The 19842-nt window shown below is 43.2% G+C and overlaps 1 protein-coding gene across 8 annotated transcripts in view; it reads left to right on the top strand.

Moving 5' to 3' along the window:
- Positions 1 to 19842, top strand: part of FOXP1 (forkhead box P1) — a 383317-nt gene that overhangs the window by 194755 nt on the left and 168720 nt on the right. The window contains exon 1 of one of the 8 annotated variants that reach the window (XM_029918736.1): positions 12531 to 12581. The exons of 6 other annotated variants lie outside the window; for them this stretch is intronic. In XM_029918736.1, the coding sequence (XP_029774596.1) occupies positions 12546 to 12581 (36 nt within the window). In that variant the 5' untranslated portion in view covers positions 12531 to 12545. Of the gene's footprint in view, positions 1 to 12530; positions 12582 to 14065; positions 14184 to 19842 lie in introns of those variants that run through there. One more of the 8 variants, XM_029918738.1, reaches the window with a different exon arrangement.

Consider the following 19842-nt stretch of genomic DNA (forward strand, 5'->3'; position numbering starts at 1 on the left):
CAAGGGCTTCTATCTAGAATGTCTAAAGAATGCTCAGGGGCGCATGGGTGGCTCAGTTGGCTAAGTGCCCAACTTTGGCTCAGGCCATGATCTCACCATCCGTAGGTTCGAGCCCCTCATCGGGTTCTGTGCTGTCAGCTCAGAACCCAGAGCCTGTTTCAGATTCTTTGTCTCCCTCTCTTTCTTGGCCCCTTCCCCACCTGTGCTCTGTCTTTCTCTGTCTCAAAAATAAATAAACCAAAAACTAAAAAAATAGAAAAGAATGCTCAAAACTCTACCGTAAGAAGAAAAACAATTTAAAAATGGGCAAAAGATGAACAGAAATGTCACCAAAATGGATAAACTGAGGGCACGGAAAGTTGTTCCACATCTTTAGAAAAGAGGGAGAGGCAACTTTTAACCACCTGTGACAATGGCTAAAAGGAAAAAAAATGCTGACAGTACCAAGTGCTGACAAAAACAAGGAACACGCTAACTTGCATGCTTTGCTGATGGGAATGCAAAATGGGATAGTCATCCTGAAAACCAGCTGGTCAGCTCCTGAAAACACACACACACTATGTGACCCAGCACTCACACTCCTGGGCGTTTATCCTAGAGAAAAGAAGACATATGTACAGAAACACCTACTTATGAATGTTCATAGAAGCTTTATGTATAAGAGCCCCATGCTCCATTCACTCACTGAAAAACCCAAATGTTTTCAGTGAGTGAATAGATAAACATATGATAGTACCTCCATACAGTGGGCTAATACTCAGCAACAATAAGTGGTGAACTCTCTGTTTGCCCAGCAGATTCGAGGAACCTCAGAGGTATTTATTGAGTAAAAGAAGCCAGTCTCCAAAGGTTACATCCTGTATGATTTCATTAGTGTGGCACTCTTGAAAAGACACCACTACAGCGATGGAGAGTAGATGGTGTTTGCCAGGAATTAGCGCTGGCGGAGGGGGCGTGACTATGAGGGAATAGTTGAAGGGAGTTTGGGGGCTCCTGGAGCAATTCCGTATCCTGATTGTGGTGGGGGTTATGTGAATCTATACTTGTGATAAAATTCATAGTTCTTCATACCTGAAGAGTCGATTTTACACCTTGGCAAATTAAAAAATAGTAATAATAAACCCTAACTCCAAAGTTCTGCAAGATCAGCAAATCACAGTCTCTCTCTTGTGGTTCGTCCACCTTCTTCTTGGCATTCTGGCCCCTCCTGGGAGGTTCTGAACAAACACTGCATGCTCATGTTTCTATTTCTGTGGATAGGCACACTCATCTCTCTGCCCAGAATCCCTGTCTTCTCCCCCACTTTTCTGGGCACCCACACCTTCTGACCGATAGGCGTCCCCACTGCTCAGGTATTGAGATGCTGGCGCCTGCCCTGGGTTAGCTGCCTCTGCGTCCCAACCTTGGACATTGACACCCTCCACACTGGTGCTCCATGCACTGCTCCAAATGCCTGCTTATTGGGCTGCCTAGCCCACTGCCTCGTAAGGTCCGGAGAGCAGACTTCACCGCTCACTTCCCGGCCCTGATGGGAAGGCCATGAGTTGAGTAAGTGAGGAGGTGAGGAGGAGTAGGAAGCCGGGCGCCTTGCCCTGGGAGCCAGCCTTCATTTTGCCATGCTGCTGACTTCTTTTCCTGGCTGCTCTGGTCTCTGACCTCCTGGCTGAAATTCCTTACACCCCCGCCCTTGCCCTTTTAGCAGGGGAACCCTCTTTTCTGGCTTCCACAAAACTGTTAAAAAGCAATAAATCATGGTTTTAAAGTCCTTGATAGTCTTTTTTTTTTTCCTTTGAACAAACAAAATAATGCAGCAAAATCATGACTGTGGATGGGTTTTCTTGTTTTTTTCTTCAGAGTTTAGATGGGTTTTCTAGTGTCCTGTGACATTCATAGTAAGGGACTCATGGTAAAATCCTTACTATGGATATATTTTTTACATATTTACTCAGCCCCATCTTCCAAATTCTTCCAAATCCCCTGAGGGAGAAAACAGATTTTTCTGGAAAAAAAAAATCAGGTCCTATTTTGGAATCTAGCAGTAGTAGTAGTAGTCATCGTCATAGTATAGTAGTAGTTACAATAGTAATAACAAGAACAACTGTTCTATGTCCTTACTCAGGACCAGACTCTGGCTTCAAAGCACTTTCTGTATGTAATTCACTCTCACAGTGACACTAGGAGTGGAGCAGCCATTTTTCTTCTTTACACTGAAAAAACAGCAGAGTGGTTAAGTCAATGTCGAGAGTAGAGTTAGGATTTGAACCCAGGCCATCTGGCTCTACCTTCCAAATGGCCATGGGTCATATGCTGGCAGAAAGATGGGAGCCATGGTTTTCCGTGCCGAAGACACGTGCTGACTTGGGCACCTTTCACCTGGAAGACATCGTTAATCCTTTGCCTTGAGCGCCAAGAAATTCGAGAATAGTTTAAGATCCACCTTTTCTCTTATAGCCAACGATGACTCCATATTTGTGTCTTGATCAGCATTTGCACAGATAATGGGAAAAACTGAAAAAAGGAAGCAAAAAATCTGAAATCAAAATGGCTCTGCCAAGAAGTCATACATGCAATCAAAACTAGATTGTGTTTTATGACTTCCAAAGTGTTGTTGCCTTTATATTCTCCTAGGATGCCCCTTACCACTCTTCACTGTTATCTCTCCTTATGCTGAGGAAATGAGGCCAGAGAGAGTTGAGTGGCATGTACTAGTTTACCACATTGGTCCCTGGGGAACTAGAATGCATGCTCAGTCTTTTCCCTTCCCTTCCCCACACCTCTCTCCCAGTAAGTTCTTCCATAAACTTTAGACACAGGCAATGTGATTTTATCTTTTTTCCACATGTGTTACTTTTCTTTTGTCATGTAACAAATCGCCATAAACTTAGCAGCTCAAACACCTGTTAGCTATTGGTCAGAAATCTAGGCTTAGAGCTCCTGGGTTCCCTGTCCTGAGTTCCAGAATGTTCAGACTGTCAAAAGTGTTACCTAGATGGAATTCTTGTCCGGAGTCTCTGGGGAAGAATCTTCCTATAAGTTCATTGGGGTTTGGTAGAATTCGGTTCCTGGTGGTTGTAGGACTGAGGTCCTCATTTCCTTGCTCGCCATCAGCCAGAGGCCACTCTCAGCTTCTAGAAGCTGCCCATATTTATTACCAGGTGGCCTCCGCCACCTGATGCCAGAGGTGGTGCCTCAGAACTTTCTTGTGCTTCGAGACTCTCACTTTCTCCATCTCTGATTGCTAAATGCCAGTATCCACTCCAAAATGTAAACCCCTGTGATTTTTTTTCAGACCTGTTTAGATTATCCCCCTATTCTAAGGTCAGCTGATTTGAGACCTTAATTACAGCTGTATAATCCTGCGAATCAACATCTTGACTACAGTTTGATGGAGTATCTGGAATGAGGGGTAGGGATGTAGGATATCATCTTAACATTCTGCCTGCCACCAAAGCATTGCAGCATTTAAAAAGAAACAGGGGCCAAGTCTAAGGTATTTATTTTTCTGTAGAAAGTACGTAAATTCCTCTATGCTTTTCGAGTTTTTTGCCACTACAGTGCATTTTATGTTTCAGGCCATTTGATTGAAAGCATATTTGCAATCTGTATACATCTTTTGCCTTAAAAGGATTGAAAAAGGGAAAGAGTCTTTTTCAAAAGGACTGAACAGACAGAATTATTGAACACAGTTCATTATAAGCACAGTTGTATATCACCAACTATTCATAAGTTCATCTTTTAGCATGCTTCAACCTATAATTTTTCTGCCCTGGTGGTCCATCTCCTTGAACTTCCTCTCGCAGCTCCTTGGCTGTTGGATGCCTTCTCTTCTTGGAAGTCTCATCTTAAATATCACCTCCTCATGGACAATCTTAATGGTATTATCTAGAGTAGGCTAGAAAAGACAAGTACATGAAGCTGTGCTTTTATTAAGCATTTCTCTGTTGGGGCTTTTTTAAAAAAATTATTTATTTATTTTGTGCCGAGGGAGCACATGCAAGCAGAGGAGGGACAGAGAGAGAGGGAAACACAGAATCCAAAGCAGGCTTCAGGCTCAGGGCTGTCAGCACAGAGCCCAACAAGGGGCTCAAACTCAGGAACCACGAGATCATGACCTGAGACGATGTCAGAGGCACCCCTGTTGTGGCTTTCTATTTCTGGATTTGTGGGTTGCCAGTGTCTTATCTCTAATTTCTATTCGACGCTAAGCTCCTGGAAGGGGCACCTTCATAGGCCCGTGTCTAGAGTGTGCTTGGTACAGAGCATGTATCAAAAATTAGGTTTATTTGATGTGTAAATAGAAGGCGTGGCCTGGTACTTGGAGAAAGGTAACTTTAACATTCATATTGAGAGGTTGCTAGAGTAGTGAACCAAGTCAATCATGAAGTCACTGGTAAAGTATTTATTGTTTGAAAAGGGCCTGATTGACAGCCATAAAGCTCTTGAAAGAAAGAGAGGAGACTACAAATAGTATGGCTAAAGAGAAACAGTATCCGTATTCTTTTTTGAAGCATCCGGTGGCCCTGGGTAAGGGGTGGGTGGTGAGTTTTTAGGTCATGGACCATCTGACGTTTGGATCATGGCTTCCTGCAAATTCTTATTGCCCCAAGATAGGGGCCCCTTGTCCCCTAGCCCTCCTCCAACCACCTCCTTTCCCTGACTTCTCCTGAGCTTAACCTTCACCCCTAAGCAGTCATACACTCACTTGAGAAAGTGTCTCTCCTTGGGCAAGTGAATCAGTGTCCCTGAGCCTTGTTTTCCTCCTCCATAAAATGGGTACAGTCACTCCCACCTCGCAAGGTCATTAGAAGGATGGAGGGGCAGTGAAGGCAAATGCCTGCTCCCGACTGAGATGGACAAATGCCATTTCAATTATTACCAGACTAGCATCGCTCTGCAAATCTGGAATTGAAATGTTCGTCTTCACAACAATTGGTTTTTGGAAATCAAAGGTTATAGTAGATCATAGGATAATCAGAGATAATATTCGGTTTAATTGATTTTTATCATCATTATGCTAAATAAAGACTACCTAGTTTCAAATCTAGAGATTATAGATGGCACATGCAACTATCCAGAGCACAGTGTATCTTTTTTTTTCCCTGATGACTGTGAAGGCACTTCTGAGCCTTGTAGTGCTTCCGGGTTTTTATTATGAACTCCAGTTAGCATTTTATTATAGTTGTTTAGAAGTGTTGGTTGCGCTCAAGTTCCAGAAAACAACTTCTTCCTATTTACCTTTCCTTATTCCTTAACACATGATCTACAGTTTGTTTCTTTCCATAACACAGGACTCCCTGCTCGCCCCCCCGCCCCGCCCCCCCACGCCTTCTTGGTGGCGAGGACTGCCTGCCCGGCCGGCCGTGTGGTTCGTGCTAGGGCAGCCTAGCACCGGAGCACTCACATCCCTGGAGCCGGTGGGCCTCGAGGAGCTCTTTTGCCATAAACTGCCCTAAGTTGTTCGGAATTGGCCAAGCTATCGCATTTTGGATGAGACGATTTTAGAGAACAACAGGGGCAGAGTAGATCAATTTACATTTCTTCGTCTTCTGTCACCGGAAAAGAATGTATTTGATGATTCTGAAGGCAGGTTAAGCAGCAACAGCAGATGTGGGGAGGGAAGAATCGAGGCAGCTTCTGCTATATTTATTAAGGGGAACATTTGTACCCTCAAAGCTGCATTCTGATCTTTGCACTTATTTTGCCTGCCTTTCCTATATTGAGTGTGATTTAGAGAAGCTGGTGCATTGCATGACAGAAGCGTCAGAAAACTGTATTTCTGAATCCGTTTCTACAGTGTGCATCCAGAACGCAGGGCCAGGAGACCCTGCCCCTAATTAGCTGGAAGAATTTGGACAGTGATACAATATCTCTGTCTTATGCTCCCCATTCCTTCTGTAAAATGGGGCTGTTCACTTCTTATCAGAGGGCTGTATAATAAAAGGCCATGCCGTGTAGATGAGAAAAAAAAATTTTAAACACCATGCAAATGTTTTCAGTTTTATTTTAACTCAAATCAACATGCAAAATCAAGATGCCGTTGTGGTCGAAGTTGTAGGCATCAGTTCATCATATTTCTAGGTGAAGTATGTGAAAGTGATTATAGGTAATAAATATCTTTTTTTTGAAACTTATTGCAGAGGCAGTTTTTCCACCGTTAATGAGGGTAATTTGACTTGGTTGAAGGATTGCAGTTCCTAAGAATTAATGCAGTAATCCAATTCAAAGATTTAAAGAGATCTAAGATTTTTCACAGATCGTGTGCAGTGAATGTGCTCCTATCACATAGCAGCTAATGGACTTGAACGCCAGTCTGTCATTTACTGTTTCCTCCCTGCATAGTAGCTTTGCCCTTGGTAGTGAGTAGACTTTCCAAGCATTGCAGGTTATTTAGAAGTGTGGTACATTTGTAACACTTTTGAGAGATAGTATCCTATTTCCCACAGCCCCTAATTACTATAAAAACTGGGGTTATCTTTCTTAATTACACGTTTGAATCCTAATCTGCTAAGGTCTGAGGAATATCAGGCTCAGAGTAGCTGCCTTCCTGCTTTTTTTTTAAGGAGGGCTTTTTCTTTCTTTTTTTTTAAAATGTATTTTCAAGAACGAATTCATGTATCATTGTATTCATACATATAGGTTAATTCATGTGAATACAAAGGTTACATGCGCGGCATTCATAACTTTCCATTTTTGATAATGATGTATTATTCACAGCTAACAATATTTTGTAAAGCCTTATTTGTAAAGGATGTTGGAAATGCTCTTATTTCCCGGATCCCATTATGTTCCCAAATATTAAAAATCCCATTTTGAAGCAATTAGAAGCATTCACTTCTCTTTCCACGTGTGTTCTGCAGACAGCGTCACCATACTGTGCACACAGGAACCTTTGTTCCTTAATTAGAAAAAGGACTAGAGCTCATTAATTGTGGTTCCAAGCGGTGTCTGCTTGAACGTTGAGGCAATAATACGTGGCAGGGAAGACCAAGCCTAAATCTGGGAGGCTCTGGGGCGGTTCTCAGAACTGTTAAGAGATAAATAAACAGCAAAGGGTCCTTGTAGGGCTGTCCTCACATCCCGGGCTGTCCCTGAGGCCTGGCTGGCTGCTCATTAGTTTGAAAGCCAAGGAGATTGCTTCTGTTCTCACAGGAGGAGGAAAGGGGAGAAGGGACCACTTGTATAGAAATCTAGACCTTTGCCTCTGTCAAAAGCCTATGTCACCTTAAGACAAAAATGTGTCAGGAATCTCTTGGGTTTCGGTTTTTGGTTTTTGGTTTGTTTGTTTGATGTTAGTGGACCCCATCTAGATGCATTTATACGTTATCGAAAGTGAGTGAATTGCTGGCGAATGTGATAGAAGACTGTTATGTTTTATAGGCTAATTTTCATTGCTGGCTTCGAAACATCGGAGGAATTGCAAGAGGTTTGAAATCTAAAACTCCCAAACTGAATTGGCAAAGCCTTAGGCCCACATCAGTCATCAACAAAGAGCCCTAATTTCCACAACAAGAACAGGCATTTCTCCTCCAGGAAAGCTCCCTGCCTCCAAATGTGTTCCCAGAACATCTTAATAGTGCAAACGGTGGACTCCTGTCACTGGTCAGGGTGGAGGTCCCAGGAGCAGGGAAGGGGATGCCGCCTCAGTGACGGTTTCACACTGCACGGGCTGTGCCTTACTGTGGCTTGTCTGGGCTTGTGGGGGAATGCTGAAATAAGGGATAGGAAGAATAAAGTACCGTGTCCATTTGAAAGCCAGAGAATGGAAAGTGGAGCAGTTCATTTGAGGGTCCATCCACTTTTCTTTGGGAAGGTTCTGTTCAGTTGGACCCACCCTCTGGAAGGACACGAACTCAGGGGCCACTAGGCTAGTCTGTGGTCCTCCCCTGCCATGCCACCTGTCAACTCCTTCCTCCTTTCTTGCTTTCTCTTTCTGTCCTGCCAAAGGATACATTTCCTTACTCCCCACTAGTGCTAATGGAAAACATTATTAACAAAAGGGAGTGCTTCATAAAGGTAGCAGGTGAAAGCCTGGCACCCTTTCCCCTGTGCTGGCGCTGGCGTGGGTCAGAAGAGGTGAACACGGAAACATATATATATATATATATATACATACATACATATATATGTGTGTGTGTGTATGTATATATGTATTTTCCCCCACCAGTAATTTTTTTATGTTGCATTTCTCAGAGAAAGAGAAAAAAAATAGACTTTAAAATGTAAAAACCTGTTCTTCAATTGAGTATGCAAAAATCTCACTGCAGTATTTATTCCCAACCTGCTCTCATAATGTTCAGTCAAGGAGAAAACAGCAAAAAACAGTTGTTGATGGACTTAGCACAGAACTGGATTAAATAAGCATTAGTCTACTGAAGCTGATTACAGGAATATGAAAATGCAGTATCTTAATGGTACATATTTTTATGTGGCAGCTCAGTTGCCTTTCATTTTGCAGCTAATATGTCTATTCTTATGAGTCATTTACTTCTTTAATTACCTTTTGCAGGCAAGGCACCATGGTATATTAATGTGAATGATTTTTACTGCCAGTTTATCATACAATGCCCCAGAAGTTGAAAGGCGTAATTGACTTGGAAGAACAGCTCATGAAGGAAACAATATTTAGTTGACAGTTTTGCTTGTACTCTCTGTTGACGTTTATGAGTTTACACTATGCTAAAGGAGTAATAAACACAATTTTCTTTCAATAACAGGAAAGGGTAGCTTCTAAAACACATTTGTGGAAAGCACATTTGTTCATTTCTCGAATAATATGAAAATAACACATTTCTAGTGATAAGACCTCTCAGATTGCCAATTGAATTAAACCTTTGAAGGTGCATTTATAACCTGTCTCAGAGCATTAGGAGATATTAGGGTTCGTGCGACTGAATCGATTTAATGAATATTTAAATTATATACAGATTTGGACAAATCATATTTAAATCTAGGTGTTAGGGTGAGACTGTTGGGTCTTGTCCGCCCAATTTCCAGAGGGAGGGGTGACCGGAATGGAGCTTGGGAATTGTCTGAAGGGAGATTTTCTTTCTCCAAAGGGAGGGGAAGTCTGACAGTGTATTTTGGGAAAATGAAAAAGAAGGCAAGGCGCAGTCAGTACAACTCCTTATAAGGTCTGGGCTCTGAACAGTTAAAATCAGGAGTTGGGAGGGTCCCTGCCCTTCTGCTGTCTGGACGGTCCGTTGAGTTGATGTGGGCAGTTAGCAAGTGCCGATTTGTTTTATCCATCACTTGCGTGGTCCCCTTGGCCCCAAGCGGGCGCCCTGGCTCTGGGCAGGCCCTGATTTGGCACATCGGCTTAGAGGGAGTTAAACTTTTCACAGTTTTGTGGATTGTTTGCAGTTCAGTCCTGTGCAGCATAATGAAAGTTTTCTAGCCATCTGTTGTTAAGCTGGCGGTGAGCAAGGCCAGTATATCCAAACAAAGTTCTGGCCCGCTGTAAACTGAACCTGTCAGTTTAGCATAGCTCTGCTGACCCCTCCAATGAACAGGGCAGCCCTTGGTACCAGGCACTCACTGCAGAGAGCTTTCAAAGGGGAACTCTTTTGGAGGTGGGGAGCGGGGGCCTGTTTACTTTTCCCTCTGTGTTCCTCTCACTGGATTGGACTAGTTTATACTTAATCTTTATGTGGATATATGGACACTCGCCTCCCTCCCGCCCTCCCTCCTCCCCCCCCCCCACCGCTTTCAGAGCGGGAGGCATTACTTCTTAATAGGGGATTGTAACTTTCAGAACAAGGTGCGGGTGTCCGTAAAACCGTGTGAAGTGGCTGTGATTCGCAGGGATGTTCTGTGCGGTTATTTTTGTTTCATTATTTTGTCTCTCAGTGTTTGGGAACAAATAGTCCCAGGCAATGCAAGGTCCTATATTTATTACTTACCTTATATAACCGAAAGCATTTCAGCACTCTAAAGGGACTTTCTTGCCCCTTTTCTTCTGCGCTTCGTGTTTTACCATCCGAAGTAATACACAGCATAACTTTGCAGGTTTGACGGTGCTCCTGGCTGTATGGGGTGTTACCTGCTTCTCTGTCTTCATTTGCAAAGTGTATCTATTGCTTTTAATTGCCCAGCATAACCATAAAATAATGTCCTTATTTCATGGTGGGGTTGGTTTTTTTTTTGTCTCCATAGTAAATGTTTAATTCCTGTTTCTTCCTTAGCAGTGTTTCTTTGACTATATATGAAATATTCCTATAAAGATTACATGTGTGTATGTGTATACACACACATACCTACACACGCACACACACCAGCACCAATCTAAGCCTCCCCCCAACCCTTGTTGGTTTCCTCTTGCTAATGACACCTTGTAGGTGCTGTTGTATTTTTATCCTGGTCTTGCTGTAGTACATTTCCTGTCTAGCCTTGGTTACATTTGTGCTGTGTTAAGAGAGGGCTCTGGGGAGCCATCGTCAAACCTCTGTGTCCATCTCAATTCATTAAAATATCCAGGGAGAATGGCCACTGTCATTGAATAACTATGTCTGCCACTCCCCTGGCCACCTTAGCCCCCGAGATGTGAAGCGGGCCACAGTCCCACACAGCAACAAAGGAAGGAAACTATGCATGTTTGTCTTCTGCACCAATGTGAGAGGGTTTGGGTTCCACTTTTACTGCAAACAAGGACTCTACAAGGGTCAGGAATTCCATGACTGGCAGAGAAGGGGAGCAGAAGAAGCAAAGGAATAAAGAGGGAGATGCAAGCCTTCCCCTTTAAGCGACAGGGAGTGTTTCAGTAGTGAAAATATTCAATTTAAAATTTAAATGAGTGCACTTACTTGGAAATACCATACAGTCATAATCTGTTTGTAAGGTGACTGACATATAAAGTGCTTTTTTGTTTTAAGGTAAAAAAATGTATTCGGGGTAGAGTTTCGGGTGTAAATGTCAGGTGCAACGTAACGTGTACTCACTGCAAGAGTCAAGCAAATAACCTTGGCATTCAGGACACTGCCTTTTAGAACATGAAATTGTATTCTGTTGTGTGTCTTTTTTTTAAGGAGGCCTACATTAAGGGGTCACCTATTCGCTATGTTTTTGCTGTCTTAAACGCAGCCCTTCTGTCTATTAAAATCAGACCACTGTGTAAACAGTCCAGTGTTGTTCTTGGTGCCTACAATGGCCACGGGGGTCAGGCTTCACCTGCCTGCACATCTTCAAGCAATTAGAGCAATTAGCGTGAAGCCATTTCACATTCAAGGATTCAAGGTCTATGGTGACATTCAAGTCCAGAAGTCTGAAAGGGAGAGAGGAGGCAGCCTAGAGCATGGCTACTATTCCATGGCCCTGAGCAGACAATTTCTCTTTTAAAAATCATAGCTCTTTAATGATATTATTATGAGGTTTTTAAATGACATATCAAAAGTTGTATATATCAAAAAAAAAAACCCAACAGTCATTACTTATACTAATGAAGGTCTTTATACATGGAAGATTTTTGAAAAAGACTTTCATCAACCATGAGAAGTGGAGGCTTGCTCCTTGCCCCAGTGTGGTAGTGACAGCATTCTTTGTAGAGGAAGCTGTTTTTGAACGTACAAGGGAATTAACCTTCTGGGGTTTGTTTTTTCATGGTAAACCTCCCTGTTTTGGTTAGATGTAGTAACCACAGCCACATGGGATATTTAGTCCAGAGATTGTTAGAGTTAAGTATTAAGAAAAGTGACTTTTTTTTTTAAGGGTGAGAGAGGCATTGTTGAACACAAGGATCTAGAACAATAATCAGATTTCACAAGTGAGCTGTGTAGGCATCAGAAAAGATAACTTTTAAGAACAGTCGTAGAATCCAGTAGGGTTTTTGTTTTGTTTGCTTGTTTGTTTTTTTACATTTGTAGCTAAGTTACCCAAGAATCTTGTTTGCATGAGGCAAGCCCTTAAACTGATTACATCTTTTTAAATAAGTTAGTGCATTTTTCAGATCCACATTTTTCTGTTGATTTATTTTACAAAAGGAGGGGGGAGAGGACAGCTTTAAAATACCCAAGGGTGCTGCTGGGAAGATGGGGCTCCATAGTCCCAGGAGGGCAGGCAGCGTATGGAGGAATGGACCCAACCACCGGCCGAGTTATAATGTAGCATTCTGTTTCCCTTTAACCTGACGCTGCCCACTGACACCCACCCTGCTTGCGTGGTAGCAAACAGCTCTAAGTGCAGAATTGCTGGGAGTTACCTTTTCTTCATGTGTACCTGAGAGGCTCATTTTTAAAAGAGGTAATCGTGTTGCTCTAAGAAAGATCTGGTGATAATTCCCTTCTGGAATTGCCCTACTTGGCTTCAAAGCACGTAGATGTTGAGCACTTCTCTATCTATAGGACTGAATGCATCTATTTTTGTAACTGAGGCTAGAGGGTGTGTGTGCTCATTCAGTAACTAGCCATGTCAGGGAACTAGACTCCTTAGAGCTCTCTAGCCCCGTCTCGAACTACTTAGAGCCCTTCTCTGGAGAGATGCTCTTCCTGACTGCCCACTTGCATGGTGCCCAGGCTGTGTGTCTCTTGAACCGCACTGCAGAGCAGATGTAGGGGATGCTAATATATGCAGCAAGCTGGACCCTGAGCAAGGTAAGGGTCTGCCTCTTCCCCCTGCCTGTTGGAAATAGGTGGCTCAGAAACCATTTGGAGCACATTTATCACCGTACCAGCTGAGTTAGACAGGAACATTCGAAGTGGATACTCCACCCTCCCTAAAAGTGAAGGGGCAGGCTCGGAAGCACTCTGGGGCTCAGAAGGGAGGTGAGGCAGTCAACCAGATCTTTCCCATTATTTTTTCTCCTAGCCTAGTCCTCTGTTTCTGTGATCTGCCTTTTGAACTGTTTTTGTGGCTGATCAGTTCCACCTAATATGTCTCTTGATTTCTGCTATTGTAATACTCAGGCGACATGCTGTTCTCTTCATTTTTATAAGCTTTAGATGCTTCTGCCTGTCATATTCTGGCGGTTTATCTTCAGCGTCTGGATTTGCTTTCAGACTTGAATGTCTATCAAGCTGCCGTTGCTTTGAATGTGAGATCAAAAGAAGATGAATTCCAGTAAAAAATTTCCTTCCATGAAGAAAAGATTGGGGCCTATGTAAACATCCCACTGACAGTTCCCAATGAGTTATTTTAGCCAAGTATTAGCACCTGGATGACAGACAGTCCGGCGTTCCGTGCTAAATAACAAATCAGCTGCTTCCGTGGCAGGGGAACATCACCACCACAGCAGTACATTTTCAGAAGGAATCCTTTTCTTCCCCCTCCCCTTCCCCCTCTTCTCTTTTCTTATTGAATATGGCTGTTCAGCTCCTCATCTTATTTTTCAAGCTGACTTGTTCTGCCTTTAGCAGTTTACTTTTCTTTACAGTATCTGTCAAGTTACTCGGGTGACGGAAGACAGGACTTTGATAATTAGTTCGGGGCGGGTGAAGGAGTGTTAGAGCGGACAGGCCAGGCATCTGGAGATAAACAGGTAGTTTGGTTGATCGCGGGGAAGGAAAATGCGAAGGAGAAACAGCAGAAACAAGATCAAGGGCAGATCCCGGAACGCGGGACGATATGTTCTTTAAAAATACATGTGACAAATTCCTCTAAAGTCTGCAGAATCTGAATTTTCTTTCTTTCTTCCCTATTTTTTTAAAGGCATCCTGCCTATGTAAATGTCACCACAAAAATATCTCAGGAGCAGGTTTCCCGAAAACCCGGTCGGTGTGGTTTTGTCTGCGAGAGGGAGCTGTGTGGCCAGGGTTTGGTCTGGCCGGGGCACACTTTTCGGATGCTCTGTCACGGCTTGCAGACCTGGAGTGACTTAGATACATGTAGCACGAAGCGATTTCTTTAAGTGCTCAATGCAACTTTGAAAATTACCTGCAGGCTCCAACTGATCTTTCAACTTTGAAAGTGAAGAATTACTTGAGGAATTCTTGTGGTTTCTTTGTCATTTAGCGAGAGCCCAGCCAGCTACTGTAGAGGCAAAGCGTCCCCGAGGTCGCTTACAAAGGGCAACGTTCCAGTGTGTTCTCTCCTCAAGTGTGCTTCAGCCGCACAGCACTTCCTGTTTATTCAAACATCTTTTTTACCACTCGGCAACCCCTGGCTCACAGACGCAGCCAGAACCCATCTACAGCAAGAAGACGGAAATCCAAAGGCAGCCAGTGCGAGCTCACTCCGTCAAACTCTTCATTTTCTCTGTAAGTGTCCAGAGAAAGGAAAGGAAAAAAAAAAAAAAAAAGAAGGAACATTTTTGCTGGGTTAAACTTTTAAACTCGGGATCCGCTCCTGCGCAGACATTCTCTGAAGGGCAAAATAAGATGTTCCAACTTGTTTACTGCTTTCTCTCCCCCCTCCCCTCCCTTCTCTCTCCATCCAAGGCGGTTTTCTTTTTAGAGATTGGAGAAACCCGGTGGTTGGTTCTAAGTCCTTGTGAATCCACTCTTGCTTTCAAATGGGTCTCAGGATACAGGCAGCTAAGGGGTGTCGTCAGGAGAGTTTTGCAGGCTTGACGGTAGATGAGAATGCTCGCTGCCGATGTGTGACTTTGTTTGGTGTTGCCTCCTTCTCTTCCTGTTATCACAGGGCGTACGAGAGTCCAGGGACAGTGCCTTTGTCGTTCTGCCTATGCACGATTGTCCTGTGATGTTTGCATCATGACACCGTCATCGCTGGTGAACTGGTCTTGATAATATTTGTACCAATTTCATGCCAATAAAAGTCAGGCTGCTGAAACAAGCATGGTCATTATCTTATTCACATTACTATTGTTTAAGCGGACTGGACTGCGACAGGAAAGAGAAAGCCAGGCTCACTTTCTGCGATGGTTGTTAACTTTGATGTTGGAAAAGCTCTTTTCAAAATTCTCATGGTGGGTAATTAGTACGGCAGGAAAAGCCCTCAGACCTGGGCTGTTCCTTCCCTCTGTGTGGAAGGGCAGTGAGATAGCTTGTTTGGTCCTTTCTGTTACAGTGAGTTTCTCAGCACATGGTTTGACATTTTTTTAAAGGGTTCCACCTTTTCCTGTCTGATGTCCTTGCCCCTCCCGGAGCCACCTCCCTCCACACCCTTCCCCCAACCCTGACCCCCAACTTCACTGTAATTGGTAAGCCAGGTGCTAATTTTTTTTCTTTAACTCTGTACTGGTCAGGGAATAGACAGGAAATGGAAGATTAGCTCTTTTGATCTTAAGGGAATTGTTATTACTCCAAACCTTGTTTGTTAGTCCCCAGACTAAATATCCTTAAATTTTATTGTCTCAAACAGCATCTGTAGAAGAAAGAAATGAGCTCTCTAGCTGTCTGAACCTCTGATGGAAGAAATATTTAAAGAAATTAAATAAGTGCGCATGTGGATGTATGGCTATTTGCTAGGCTGCGTGGTTTTTTTTTTTTTTTTATGTTCAGAAGTTGTTCTACTTTGCAAGAAAAAAATTGGGTTTGCGACTGCCTTAAGGACAATTTGTTTAACAGTAGGAGTAATTGCAGGGAAAATGGAAAGAGTGACTGAAGGTATTTACTCAGATGTTAGTGTAGGTGTGGGGGCCGAAAACGCAGTGTGGGAACAGTGGGCCGCTTTTCTTGGTATCTCAGTCTATTTGATGACCATCAAATTTCCCAGCTCGCTGGTTTTGTTTTTTCTGGATGGCATGTTTGATTATTTATCAGAAGGGGAAGGGAGTAGCTGAAGCAAATAAACATGTGACCAAGTTCTGTTTTGTTTTCCACTCAGAAAGCCATGCCCTTTAACAGATATACAGAAAATAATAAATGCATTGTTTTATGATAAAAGGAAGTTATATGTGTCATTTTTTTAAAAAGGCAAGGGAGTTAACCCTTAAGACTCAGGAGCTTTTTTGACTTCTGAGAATTTGCCAGGCTTTTTACTGAGAATTAATCTATTGCGGTGTCTGGTTTTATGGTACAGGATTTCCCAGGATTAGTTGTTCAGCAGTTAGGCTTTTCTAGATGCTTTACTTAGTTATGCCTGCCTCAGTAGCTCTACTGTTAAGTGATGTGTGTGTGTGTGTGTGTGTGTGTGTGTGTGTGTGTGTGTTTGAAACAGTAACACCATTGGGTCAGATCAGTAGCTCCTGCACTTTTGTGGAAGGCTCTGTCATGACTTTAGATCTACACATGAACAGCTCAGTTAAAAGAAAGCGTACCAGAGTTTCTGTGACTGGTGGACAGCGTAATTTACTGGAGACCACCTTCTGCTCCTCTCTTTAAAGGTGATAGGCAGATACCATAATGCAAATAATGACGTGTACATCTCTGTCCCTCAAAAACACCTTCCAGCCTACAATATTATGTAATGCGTGCAATGATCTCCAGGATTGTTATCTCACATCGAGGCCTCCAGAGACCGAGGGAAAAGCTCAAATCTACATTAAATGCAGATTTCTGAAACAAGCACGCCACAAATAGAATGTTGTTGTTGTTGTAATTCTCAGGTGGGCTCCACACCACCGTCTGTAGACGCCTTCTCTCCTTCAGCATGCGCCGATGTCCATGCACACCCCAGCACGTTTGTAATAACTAAAGGATTTTCTGCAGGGGCTTCCTCGTTGATCCGCATCCAGGAAAAGTGATGGGCATGATCCTAGCACGGTGCCCAGCCCGGTCGCATCAAGCCCTGTAAATCACAGTTGAGAATCTGCTTCGTTTCCTATACTGTTTTTGGAATGTGAATTGGAGGCAGAAGGATTCCCTCTCCATTGACTATATAAGGGAACAATGCAGCAAACACTCCCAGCACGCCCCCCCCCCCCAAGTCTGGCCCTGCCTGTGTGTCCCTGGGAGGTGGCTCTGCTCCAGAGAGGGCAGCCATGGGAGGCCTTTCTGCTTCCTCTGTTGTCCTCCTGGGTGACTCTCCAGAAGGTAGGTAGGTTGGAGAATCATACTTTGTACTCGTACAGAGCCCTTTGTCTGTGAAATCAAAGTGCCTGACTAATGCTCACTCGTTAATACTCAGAACACCCTTGGGACACAGGTAGGCTGCAAAGATCATCCCACTTTTGAGGTGGGAAAATGTCCTCTTGTTAAAACCGTTTACAGTTTCCGGGTGTGTCTATACTTAATGGTCAGGCTAGACCTGAATGGGTATGATGTAGATGTCACGAGCAGCATTTTTCCTGCCCCATGTTCAGCCCCGACCACAGGCAGTCTCATGAGAAAGTGTTTTACCATGAAGCAACTTGACTGGAAAATGTAGCTAGTGCGTGGTAGTGATGGGAGGGAGGGAGGAGCCAGCAAAGACTATTGAAGCTTAACTTTAATCTGTTTAGGGTCCAATTTAGGATTTCGTCCTCATCATTTTTAAGATGCAGCACAGGCTGAAATTTTTTGATTTTTGTTTTATTTCACATTCACTCCGTATGATGTTAGCAATTTAACTTCCACAAAACTCAAGTTGGTTTGTTCTTTGCAGAGACACAGACTCTGCTTTTTGGCTCTGTAAAGTCGAGTCACAAGTTACTCTGTAGTCACGTGCTTTGGGGGCAAAAACGTTGAAACATTCTGTTAACCCTAGATGTTACTAACTGCTATAGTTACTGAGCACAGCGAAAAAAATTAGTCATATGCATTTGCTGTTTAAAGTCTTTGGTTGAAAGCTTTTTCAGACATCCCTAGAGTTCGAGTGGCACTATTCGGGGTGTTTGGTCCCCGGTACTGTTTGTTTATTTGAACCTGAGAATAGAAATTCAGTTGGAAAACTCTCTTAAAAATGTGTTTTTAATTTTAGAAAGTAATTTTGAAAAGTTCCTAAATAATCATGATTCTAGTTTTGCTTAAGAAAATCACTTAACTGGGGCGCTGGGGTGGCTCAGTTGGTTACGCATCCGACTTAGGCTCAGGTCATGATCTCATGGTTCGTGAGTTCAAGCCCCACGTCAGGTTCTATGCTGACAGCTAGCTCAGAGCCTGGAGCCTGCTTCAGATTCTGTGTTTCCCTCTCTCTCTGACCCTCCCCTGTTCTTGCTGTCTCTCTCTGTGTCTCAAAAATAAATAAAAAACATAAAAGAAAAAGAAAAAGAAAATCACTTTCCTTAAGCATACTCCCCCAGATGTTGACATTGTATCAAAATGGAGGTGATATCACACCTTATTTTTTATTTTCCTTATTCATTCATGCCTTTTCTATATCTTCTACCATGAGATTATTACTTTCATACTCCGTGATCATTTGCAAAGTGCCTTTTGAAGTCACCAAAGAATCACTTCTCAAGTGTCAGATCCTAGCCTCTGTACATTTCATGTTACAATTGTGATGTAGGAACTGTTATTTTCTCCCATTCATACAGGCGAACAAACTGAGGCACAGAGAGGTTAAGTAACTTACCCAAGGTCACACAGCTAGCCCCTGGGAGAGCTGGGGTTCGTATGAGGTAGAATGGGTTCATCCTCAGGTGGGATGACTGGTGAATGTTTTACCACCATGTTTGCTGCTTCTATGTAAATACATTAATGTTTTTTAAAGCCAACTTGTATTTCTTTGAAATTGCTGTGATTCTCTCAAGGTCAGTAATTCCCCCAAATTCCCAGAGAATCCTTATTTCTTCATGCATGAAGACTCAAGTTCCATCTTATGCTAAACTGTGGTTCCTAGAAGTTCCACAAATCATTGTCACCCCCATGAGCACAACTCGGTGAACACAGCTGCCCATTTGATGAGCGCAGTTTTGTTTTTTATCCCCTTTTTAAGAACATATTTTGAATTCCTTAACCAGAGCAATAACATCGACTTTTCTTTTACTGTCTTCTATCTGTATCTGCAGTATATTCACATGTATTTATATTTACATAGAACATAAAATCTTCAAAAAGTTTCCTGTAAAGTTCCCTTTGTGGCTGGAATTCTTCTAAGCATGTCTCCATTTTCCCTTAAAGATCTGTCCTGTGACAGCACGTCCCTCTCGTGCTCTGTGTATGGAAGAAGTCCAGATCCATGGGTCCGTGGATGGATTACTGGCCATTTTGGGTTGTGTCATTCCCGAAGTACAAGCGAAAGGATCCTAATCCAAACTGTGTGGCCTTTGGCCTATTATATAAACGTTCTGTTTATGTAAAGCCCTTTAGAGGCAAGCCAGACCCGCGGCTGGCAGTCAGGGCGAGCGATCATTTTCTAGTTCACCACCAGCAGCATCGCTAGCATCCTCCTCTCCTGCAAGCTCGCTGCTTGGCTTCGAGGCAGCGGTTCCCACTGCCTTGGTCTTAGCGTCCCCGCAAGGCTTCGTGAGGGTTTGGTGAGGGGCAGAAAGAGCTGTGCTTGCCCAATGCCTTTGCTGGCAGAAGGAGCCCCAATTCTTGGTTGCAAGCCATCTGGGTGACCGTGGGCAAATTGCAAATCCCCTCGTGCCCTCAGTTTGCTTTTTGTACAGTCAACACCGTCTGCCTCAGATTCCCTGTGGTTTCCTCATGGTCTCTGCAAAGAGGACAATGACTGGTTTGAGATCACTGGGAAGTAGGAATGTTTGCTTTACACAAAATATACTTTTGTATGTTTGGGGTGGTGTATTGTAATGTGTGACACGTAATAAGTAATTACCGTGTCTACATGTACCTGCCAAGGACTTTGCATGCACACCTCACATTAATGCTTAGAAATAACCTCTCTGTTCCTGTTTCTATATGTGTTACCTGCATATGAGAGTAACTCAAGGAACTCTGGAAAGTAAAATGCTATGACGCATCTGAAATGTTGAATACTTGTCTGTCGTTAGTCAAAAAACTGCAGCTTTTATTATTATCCTCCTCATCCCCATGAGCCAGGGACCAAGACAGCTTTAAGTGTATGGTTATTTGGAAATGCAGATCAAAACCACAGTAAGATAGTACCTCACAGCTGTTCTAATGGCTG

The sequence above is a fragment of the Suricata suricatta genome, chromosome 12 (assembly GCF_006229205.1).
Source record: "Suricata suricatta isolate VVHF042 chromosome 12, meerkat_22Aug2017_6uvM2_HiC, whole genome shotgun sequence".
Taxonomy (NCBI): Eukaryota; Metazoa; Chordata; class Mammalia; order Carnivora; family Herpestidae; genus Suricata; species Suricata suricatta.